General features: G+C 41.0%; 1 protein-coding gene across 2 annotated transcripts; it reads left to right on the top strand.

The window, feature by feature from the left end:
- Nucleotides 1-551: 551 nt before the first annotated feature.
- Nucleotides 552-10420, top strand: ube2ib (ubiquitin-conjugating enzyme E2Ib). 2 transcript variants are annotated; one of them, XM_065007982.1, is made up of 8 exons: nt 552-690; nt 6098-6231; nt 8016-8095; nt 8279-8362; nt 8609-8681; nt 9026-9135; nt 9225-9304; nt 9429-10420. In XM_065007982.1, exons 2-8 carry the CDS (start codon nt 6159-6161, stop codon nt 9490-9492), a joined length of 564 nt encoding a protein of 187 aa, XP_064864054.1. In that variant the 5' UTR covers nt 552-690; nt 6098-6158; the 3' UTR covers nt 9493-10420. The 2 variants fall into 2 exon arrangements, with proteins under 2 accessions (XP_064864054.1, XP_029485261.1); XM_029629401.2 differs by lacking the exon at nt 6098-6231.
- Nucleotides 10421-11175: the final 755 nt, after the last annotated feature.

The following is an 11175-nucleotide window of genomic DNA, read 5'->3' as shown; positions in this document are numbered from 1 at the left end:
TTGAGCAAGGTACTTAAACCTAAATTGCACCTGTAAGTCACTCTGGATAAGAGCGTCTGCTAAAAAATGGTTTTATTTTTTTATAATAATTTTAAAAAGGGGTCCTCAGGACATAGACATCCAATTTCGATGTCGGATCTTCAACGATCTCTCTCAAATGTTTAGGATGTAGCCAATTTTGACTTGTGGCTGTGGCAACAGGTAGAAAAAAATTGTGCTGCTCCTTTAAATTTTTAGTCGTCTACAAAATTGCCTGTTTGCACTTATTTGTTATATTACATTGAATATGACTATGTCTAAAATTATTATCCAATTCCTGTGCACATATTGAATAACTTACACGATGGAACATAGTAATAAATGCATGTTCATCAACTGTCGTTTAAGAATGCAAATTGTGCCCAAATCAATGCAGACCACATTGTGAACGTTGTAGCCACTTAATTGTCAGTTATTTCAATTAACACAAACTAGTAACGTGATGATGGTACATCAATCTCTCCATAACCCCCAATTAATTATAAATATTTTCAGGCGGTTGGGAGGTTGCCTATGTCACTGGTCCTGTTATTTAGCCCGGACAGGAACGGGTGCTTTTTCAGGAGGGAAACTTCACCAGGGTTTTTCTTGATTAAAAGACGATTCATTCATACAGTTAAATAATACGAGTCATTATAGCCATACAGCAAGGTAAGCGAATGTCGCCCAACAATTTTGTATTTACGCAATACAAGGTTAGCTTTACTATCTGCCTGAGTTTGCGCCATTTTCGCTAGTTGGTTGATGCGTAAATGTGCGCCAGTTTGGGAAGCCCTAGGTTCTTTGTCCTGCTCAGTCATGGGTGGTATTGCAAATTCGTGTGAGGTTCCGCTTTAAGCCAAAGCAAGCGGACCAACATGGCAACTAATATGTATGGCTTCAGATGAGAAGAACGAGTCTCGTTGCCACAACGACGTGTAAAATCAACGACAAGTGCGCAAGTCTATGGTTTTTCAGTTTGCCAGCCGCGCGCCACAAATAGCCAGGGTACTTGCGCATGTTGTTGGCCAGTTTCTGTCTTGGAACTTGCTCTGAGTTATTTCTTTCTTACGTGACTATAGTCGCTGACATAACTAGCTACCTTCTAACGTGTTTTAGCCACAAGCGGACCAGAGAGATTTTGCTCAAACATGCTGGACTTGTTGCTGGTACAGATGAACAGCCGGATGTTATGCTAATAGCTAGTAGCTATGATGTAACTTAGTGATGTGCAGTTCGCTAACTATTCGACGATTCGTTATTTTTTTTTACGACTTTTTTTTTTTACTGACGTGTCATGATGTTTGAGTGAATCGATCCTTTTGGATTTCGTTTATCTGCTGGCCGTTATGACTAATATGTTTAATACGCGCTCCCCCGGCTCAGCGGCTCCGGAGACATGCTCCGACCAAACAACTGTAAAATATTTTTTATTTCACCTTTATTTAACCAGGTAGGCAAGTTGAGAACAAGTTCTCATTTACAATTGCGACCTGGCCAAGATAAAGCAAAGCAGCTCGACACCTACAACGACACAGAGTTACACATGGAGTAAAAAAAACATACAGTAGAAACAAGTCTATATACGAAATCATGCTGCAGCAATAACATAATAAAAATACATGGTAATAACTGTTAATTTATCTCATGTGTAAGAATAAATGCAATTCATTAATTATTCAATGTTTTGTTGAACTGAAACATGCATACAATGAGTTTCTGCAACAACAAAATAAATCCGAAATGAATCGTTTTGGTGTGTTGCAGATTGCAAATGATATTGTGTTTATCACCGTCACCGCAAATCAAGCAATGCATTCCGTCACGAGTCGTTAACAATCTAGTCCGATTGCTGCCACAAATAAACCTTGTTTAAAATGTATCAAGAAATCGTATTATTTGTATATAGTAATCAACAAATGTAAATAGTTTTAAAGCACACTTTTACAATTCTGTCACAAATGACAGCTCAATAAGCCCCATATGGTGAACGAGAAGCTTGTAGAATCATTCTTTGCATTTTCAGTTGTATAATTTGCAGGTCTAGGCTCCTGCATGCTTTGGGCATAGATGGTAACATGCAGACTACTCTGCTCTACACTCATGCTCCAAGGACATTCTCTTGAGTATGTTCTTGTGAGGACAAGCGTGTTCTTGTGAGGACGAGTGTGTGGAGAACGCATTAAAACATTACAATTGAGAAGCATTTGCCCTACTGTATTACCTCAAACTGCACTTCCCCATTCACTGAACCTTCTTCCAGCCAGGACACTGGTAACAATAGAGACTAAACCAGATCTACACAAAGCAAACATTTTACTTGATAATGATCAGCTAGATATGTGAATCGTATTAATCTAGCAAATGACTTATGCGCGGTAGATGTACATTTTTCTGTAGTTAGTTAGCTACCAATTCTTCCTGACTACCTAGTTAGACTGACTTGACTATGGACTTACACATTCACTGAACCTTCTTCCAGCCAGGACAATCGCAAAAATAGAGACGACACAAACAAATGTTCTACTTCAAAATGATAAACTATCTATGCTACATGGCCAAAGGTAGGTGGACACCTGCTTGTCGAACATCTCATTCCAAACTCATGGGCAGTAATATGGATTTGGTCCCACCCACCCTTTTGTTCCTATAACAGCCTCCAGTCTTCTGGGAAGGCTTTCTACTAGATGTTGAAACATTTATTGGAACTTACTTCCATTCAGCCACAAAAGCATTGGTGAGGTTGGGCACTGATGTTGGGTGATTAGGCCTGACTCGGTCAGCGTCACAATTAATCCCAAAGTTGTTCGATGGGGTTGAGGTCAGAGCTCTCAGAGTTCAGGCCAGTCAAGTGCTTCTACCCCAATCTCGACAAACCATTTATGTATAGACCTCGCTTTGTGCACGGGCATTGTCATGCTGAAACAGGAAAGGGCCTTCCACAAAATTGGAAGCACAGAATTGTCTACAATGTCATTGTGTGCTGTCGCATTAAGATTTCCCTTCACTGGAACTAAGGGGCCTAGCCCGAACCATGACAACAGCCGCAGACCATTATTCCTCTTCCACCTAACTTTACAGTTTGCACTATGCATCTGCCAAACCTAGATTAATCTCTCTGACTTGCCAGATGGTGAAGCGTGATTCATCACTCCAGAGAACGTTTCCACTGCTGCAGAGTCCAATGGCGGCGAGCTTTACACCACTCCAGCCGACACCTTGGCATTGCACATGGTGATCTTAGGCATGTGTGCGGCTGCTCGGCCATGGAAACCCATTTCATGAAGCTCCCAACGAACAGTTCTTGTGCTAACGTTACTTCCAGAGGCAGTTTGGAACTCTGTAGAGTGTTGCAACTGAGGACAGATGCTTTTTACGCGCCTCAGCGGTCCCTTTCTGTGAGCTTGTGTGGCCTACCACTTCGCGGCTGAGCTGTTGTTGCTTCTAGACGTTTCCACTTCATAATAGCAGCACTTACAGTTGACTGGGGTATCTCTAGCAAGGCAGAAATTTAACGAATAGACTTGTAGGAAAGGTGCCACGTTGAAACTCACTGAGCTCTGTAAGGGCTATTCAACTGCCAATGTTTTGTTTATGGAGATTGCATGGCTTTTTATTAAAAAATGCCAAACTCTCCCTAACCCGGACAACGCTCCCGGTCGCGGCCGGCTGCGACACAGCCTGGGCTTGAACCCAGAGTCTCTGGTGGCACAGTGCCTTAGACCGCTGCGCCACCCGGGAGGCCTTCGAAGTATTAGGATATTTAATCAATGTTCCAGTGGTTTATTAGATCTGTGCATGTACTGGCACCGGGTAGCGCAAGCCTCCCTCTTATGCGCAAGTAAAGTGAGTTTGAGAAACTGGAAGTATGCGTCTTATACATTTCGACTGTGAAATGATTTATATGTCCAAACTCAGAATCAAAAAGTATTCGCAAAAATGACATGGTCAGTGCAGTAGAACGTTTATTTTGATTGGACATTTTCTGCATTTATCAGAAGTCCCATCAGTAGCCAGGATTATTAAGGAAATTGTTCTTCTTGCAAAGCATGTAAACAGTTTAAACTATTATATTAACCTATCCACAGACATTCCATTGACCAGATTGTCGTACATTCAACAAATCTGATCTAACAAAGTGGATATTGGTCAAACCTGTCATGATTTACGTGGGCTAACCAGCCCAATGTGGTTACTTACAGTGCATTCAGAAAGTATTCATACCCCTTGACTTTGTCCACGTTATGTTTTAGCCTTATTCTTAAATGTGTTTTTTTTTTTTCCCAAAAGGGGTGGGGGGGAATCGCAAGTATGCAGACCCTTTACTCAGTACTTTGTTGAAACATCTTTGGCAGCAATTACAGCCTTGAGTCTTCTTCTTGGATATGACACACCTGTATTTGGGGAGTTTCTCCCGTTCTTCTCTGCAAATCCTCTCAAGCTCTGTCAGGTTGGATGGGTAGCGTCTCTGCACAGCTATTTTCGGGTCACTCCAGAGATGTTTGTTCGGGTTGAAGTCCGTGCTCTGGCTGGGCCACTCAAAGACATTCAGAGACTTGTCCCGAAGCCACTCCTGCATTGTCTTGGCTGTGTGCTTAGGGTCGTTGTCCTTTTGGAAGGTGAACCTTCGCCCCCCCCTCCCAGTCGGAGGTCCTGAGTGCTCTGGAGCAGGTTTTCATCAAGGATCTCTTTGTATTTTGCTCCGTTCATCATTCTCTCGATCCTGACTAGTCTTCCAGTCCCTGCTGCTGAAAAACATCCCCACAGCCTGATGCTGCCACAAACCATGCATCACCGTAGGGATGGTGCCAGGTTTCCTCCAGATGTGATGCTTAGCATTCAGGCCAATAGTTCAATCTTGGTTTCATCATATCAAAGAATCATGTTTTTAATGGTCAGAGTCCTTTAGGTGCCTTTTGGCAAACTCCAAGCGAGTCGTCATGTGCCTTTTACTGAGAAGTGGCTATTCCACAATAAAGGCCTGATTGGTGGAGTGCTGCAGAGATGGCTGTTCTTCTGTAAGGTTCTCCCATCTCCGCAGAGGAACTCTGTCAGTGACCATCGGGTTCTTGGTCACCTCCCTGACCAAGGCCCTTCTCCCCCGATTGCTCAGTTTGGCCGGGCGGCCAGGTCTAGGAAGAGTCTTGGTGGTTCCAAACTTTTTCCATTTAAGAATGATGGAGGCCATGCTTTTCTTGTGGACCTTCAATGCTGCAGACATTTTTTCGTACCCTTCCCCAGATCTCTGCCTCGACACAATTCTGTCTCAGAGCTCTACGGACAATTCCTTCAATGATACATTTAAACAGGATGCACCTGAGCTCAATTTTGAGTCTCATAGCAAAGGGTCTGAATACTTATCTTACTTTTTCCTTTTTTTATACATTTGCTAACATTTCTACTAACCTGTTTTGACTTCATCAGTATGGGCTATTGTGTGTAGATTGCTGAGGATTATTTATTTTTTTAATCCATTTTAGAATAAGGCTGTAATGTAACGAAGTGGAAAAAGTCAAGGGGCCTGAATACTTGCACTGTAAGTCCAATTTGGATATATTTGGTTGTTCTTGCTGCATAGCATGTAGAAGTCCCTTTTTCAGGTTTAGAAGAAGTGACTCCTAAATTCTTACTCCGCTCGTATAAGCTGGTTAGTATAGCAAGCATACAGAAATCAGTGGTGGTGGTAGTCAAATTAAATTTGACTGTAATGCAGTTAATTGGTAAGTATGACATGAATATGTGTTGGGGTTGACCTCCATACAAGCATTGTACTCTGATTTATACCTCAAAATAGTGTGAAATAAACATTAGCCCAAATTTAGGCAAATTTTGCTCAGGGGACAATAAGGAAACTCGTGATCTTTCCCCGACACGTTTCCAAGGTAATTCCATTGTTTTGGTCTAGTTCGATTGACCTGTTTACAGCGTCTATACTGAACTATAAATGTAACAATTTTACTGAGTTACAGTTCATATACGGAAAACGGTCAATTGAAATAAATTCATTAGGCCCTATTAAATAGTTTTCACATGACTGGGCAGGGGCACAGCCATGACAGAGATACTTCTGTTTCATCAGATGTCAGGGTGGCTCTTCTCAGACGATCTGACAGGTGAAGAAGCTGGACTGGCGTGGTTACATGTGGTCTGCGGTTGTGAGGCCGGTTGGACGTACTGCCAAATTCTCTAAAACAACGTTGGAGGCAGCTTATGGTAGAGAAATGAACATTCAATTCTCTGGCAACTGCTCTGGTGGAATTTCCTGCAGTCAGCATGCCAATTACACGTTCCCTCAACTTGAGACATCTGTGGCATTGTGTTGTGTGGCAACTGCACATTCTATAATGGCATTTTGTAGTCTCCAGCACAAGGTTCACCTGTGTAATGAGCATGCTGTTTAATCAGTTTATTGATATGCCACACTTGTCAGGTGAATGGATTATCTTCGCAAAGGAGAAATATTCACTAACAGACATGTTAACAAATTTATGCGCAATTTGAGCGAAATAGGCTTTTAGTGGGTATGGAACATTTCTGGAATCTTTTATTTCAGCTCATGAAACATGGGACCAACACTGTTTTTATATCTTTGTTCAGTATATTAGTGACTCAAATTAACAAAATGAGTCAAGATTTGCTCTTTGTACAGAACGAGTCAAAGATCAGTCAGTAAAATCACTACTATGATGATAGCTGTGCTCAGTCAATGACAATATCAGACTAGATTACAAACCCCAAAGTGTCAGTTCAGGAAATGTGCCATCTGTAATACTTATTTGTTGCTCTCCATTTACCCATTTTATTCTTGAAGAGTACAACTCGTATGCCTAATGAACTTAGCTAGCTAGTACGTTATCTTACCCCTTCATAACAACGGCTGGTTTACTCTGTTTGCCGTGTTTTAAAACGATGTAACATTAGCTCGCTAGCTAGCTATTGCTACGAAAGGCATGACAACAAGTATGCAGCCCGCGAGGACCAGAGTTTTGGATGCATAAAACTAAAAGCCTACAATACACACTGGGAGGTTTCTAAGGATGTAAAGAGGGGAGATGGAAGTAGCTAAATTGCTAATTACATAAATGTCAAACCCCAGTCTACAAGGGACACAGTTTATGCTTGCTATAGTTGGAAAATAATGTGATTTTTATATAACCAAAGATTGTTGGTGTCCATTACTGGACGTTACAGGAAAGCCCCATACAAACCACCACCATCGATTCTTCAGCTAATCTGGTATTGGCAATACAATCTTCTTTCTCGATGCTGGAAAACATTTCTTATAAAATACCAAGAATCTTTGGTTATATCACATTGTATCCCTGATAAACTGTAATATGTTAAATTTGACTGATTTAGGCTGGACTTTGTAAACCAGATATCAACTTCGGCCTTCCAGGAATCTGATTGCGTTTGGTACCTTTGTGCATCGGAGTGTACAAAACATTAGGAACACCTTCCTAATATTGAGTTTCACCCCCTTTTCCCCACAGAACAGCCTCAATTTGTCACAGGGAATCCACAGGGATTATGGCCCATTTTGACTCCAATACTTCCAACAGTTGGCTGGATGTCCTTTGTATGGTGGGCCGTTCCTGATACACATGGGGAAACTGTTGTGCGTGGAAAAACCCAGCAGCGTTGCAGTTCTTGACACTCAAACTGGAGCACCTGGCACCTACCATGTCCCGTTCAAAAACACAAATCTTTTGCCTTGTCCATTTGCCCTCTGAATGGCACACCTAGACAATCCATGTCTCAAGGCATTAACAATCCTTTAACCTGCCTCCCCTTCATCTACACTGATTGGCATGGATTTAACAAGTGAAGTCGGTATAAGATCATAGCTTTCACCTTGTCTGTCCGTCATGGAATGAGCAGGTGTTCCTAATGTGTTGTACAATTGGTGTATGCCATAATGACACAATCCTAAGAAATTAGATCAAATGTATGTACACGTCTTTGAAAGCACACGTTTGTCACCTCTGCTGTTTCAGAAAGCCCACCAGTCATGTCAGGTATTGCATTGAGCCGGCTTGCTCAGGAGCGCAAAGCGTGGCGGAAAGACCACCCTTTTGTGAGTAGCAGTGTGTAGTTCTAGACTTTTTATTTATATTTCTAACAGTACTTTTTTTTCCTTTTCTTTTTAAACTATGATAGGGATTGGGGAAGTGTTTTATCCATTATTCAAGAGCTCTGAAATAAAGGTTTATTTTTGCTTAATCTCACTGTTTTACTGTTTGATGCACCTCCATCTAAGGGCTTTGTGGCTGTGCCCACGAAAAATCCAGATGGAACAATGAACTTGATGAACTGGGAATGTGCCATTCCTGGGAAGAAGGGGGTAAGTACAGCCATTTATCTACACATGCAATACAGTTTCAAAGTGGTGCCGAGTGACTTTGTTTATAGCATTTCGCCTGTGCATAGTTAGTATTAGATCATTTCTAGAAATGTTTTTGCACCAATACTATGAAGTGGGCATCTTGTATGAAACCAAAGAAGGCTAGGATGGGTCATAGTTCATCCTTGATCTTCATAGTCTGCAAGTGTTTGTGATCAATTATAAACACTTACGACTCCTCCCCAGACCCCATGGGAAGGAGGCTTGTTCAAACTGCGGATGCTGTTCAAGGATGACTATCCTTCCTCGCCCCCAAAGTGTGAGTTTCCTTTTAACCAGTCTTCTGTTTTTAATTTTATTTTTTATTATTAGAATCCCCATTAGCTCTTCCTCATGCAGCAGCTACTCTTCCTGGGGCAACATAAAACATGGCACAATACAGAACGTTGGGAACAGCTCAGTATTCGGGCCCAATACTTTAAAAATGCATCCTTCCCTCTTCCTTGACGTAGTCACTGATCTGACACTAATTTGATTGGTGCAAGGTTTTTTTTCACCAATTCAGTCAGGTCAGGTGATCGCAAAGGTAGGAAGAATGTATTGGAACAGACCTTAAGTCGTGAGAGTAGTTCTAGTTTAACTGTACTGATTTTTATTTAATAGGTAAATTTGAGCCTCCGCTCTTCCATCCTAACGTGTATCCGTCAGGCACAGTATGCCTATCCATTCTAGAAGAGGACAAGGACTGGAGACCCGCCATCACCATCAAGCAGGTTAGGATATGCTGGGGATCAACTTACAAGCTATAGCCACCAAATGGCTATGCCCAACTGTGATTTTTATGTTTTGTAATTTCTTACAGATCCTATTAGGAATACAGGAACTCTTAAATGAGCCAAATATCCAGGATCCAGCCCAAGCAGAGGCATACACAATTTACTGGTGCGTTCTGCTAGTATCGACGGGATGCCTTCCTGTTTGCCGTGTTGTTTTTCAGATAGGGATATGGTGGAATTAACACTAGATTCTGATCTTTCTGTTTTACTAAACCCCTCTTTCTTTTCAGCCAAAACAGAGTAGAATATGAAAAAAGAGTTCGAGCACAGGCCAAAAAATTCTCCCCTTCGTAAGGGTGAAGGCTTGGCTTCGGCAGAAGGAATGGGTCAAACGCGGATCACCTCACCTCTGTTTCTCTATGAATGTGCCCCTCTCACATCGGGACTTGCTTATAAGGACTTCTATTTAAAACTGATACATTCTGTGCCATCCTCTTCTCCTTTTTTTGTTCTTTACCTCTGGGTTGGAGTGTGGCAGGCGCTGGGATGAAATGGGAGCCGTAGCACCCCGGCCGCTTCCTTTTTTTAGCCGTATTACTTGTCTTGTGGTGCGAGGGACAGAGCACAGTACCGGTTTTGCCATCGACTCAAAATAAGCCTCTTTTGAGGAAGAGAACATCTTGGTTGTCTTTGTCTTTTGTTTAATTTCTCTCACAGGGTCTGTTCCTTTAAAAAAAAAAAAAACACCCCTCTTGTATTTTCCTTGATTTTTAATTCTGTAAAATTAGCTATTTACTTAAATGTCAGTATTTCAACTGCTGTATAATTAGTGGCACTTTTTATACTGTATTATCTCACTAGTTTCTCTAGAATGCTCGGTCTGATTCTCTTATGCAGGTTTTCTATTCAGCATGCTGTAATATAAAATAATCTGCTGCCTTGGCTGTCTTTTTTTCTTTTGTTATTTGTAGTGTTTGCAAATTTTTTTATGGCCTCGTCTCAATGCAGGTAGGCTTACTTCTGTATTAAACTCTATTTATAGGGTGCTTTGTTCATGTACGTGTTAGACTAAATAAACCGTTTCTATAAAGCCATTGTTATACTTTTTGTCTCGCAGTAAAACTAGTGTTTTAACAAATGCTGGCATAGAATTGTTATAAAAGCTATAGCTGGACCCCCCCCACAAGAAACACTGTTTATATACCATATTTTGTACAGATGTTTGATCATCATAATACAGTAAAACATCACACTTAATCAATAAATTTGATTTTTGACTTGAGTGGATGTATTTTGTTTACATGATAATGATCAAAATACAGTATATTTGCACTTATTTTCTCACATTTTAAAACAAAAATTAATATTCTTATCCCTTCATTAAGAATGAGCACAATGTCTGTAGATGAAGAGGAAATGTGGCTTATGTACAATATGTTTTCTAGCCTCTTCAATCCTAACGCGTATCTGTCAGGCACAAAATACCTGAAGACGAGGACTGGAGACCAGCAATCACCATCAAGCAGGTTAGAATATACTGGTGGTTAACAAATGCTGAAGTGGAAATGTTTTAATGGCTGTAACTGACAACCCCCACGCCAAAAACGATTAAAGACACTTTCAATATATCATTTTATTGAGAGTTTATTAAACTGTGTTTGAACATCGGGATTCAGAGTAAGACATCACACTTGATTTCCAGATTATAGAGGTAAAATTAAAAGAACATGATTATAATATAGGATATTTGCACCAGAGGTTGGTGGGAGGAGCTACAGGAGGACAGGCTCATTGTAGTGAGCTGTTACAATGAGCCTGGCCTCAAAGCTCCAGCCGTCTCTGATTTGCGCTTTATAATTTACAGAAACATGTTAAAACAAGAATTGAGGATCTTATTATCCCAGTAAGAATAAACACGTTTTCTGTAGATGAGCAAATGCAGTGTATTTACAATGACTTTTCTAGACTGTATTGTATTCAATTATTTATATATAGACTAGATTACTGATAGGGGTGCTGCCCTGCCTCAATCTTGCC

This window comes from Oncorhynchus nerka, linkage group LG23, assembly GCF_034236695.1.
Source record: "Oncorhynchus nerka isolate Pitt River linkage group LG23, Oner_Uvic_2.0, whole genome shotgun sequence".
Classification (NCBI taxonomy): Eukaryota; Metazoa; Chordata; class Actinopteri; order Salmoniformes; family Salmonidae; genus Oncorhynchus; species Oncorhynchus nerka.
The sequence above is the reverse complement of the archived record's forward strand: the minus strand, read 5'-3'. Positions and strand labels throughout refer to the sequence as shown.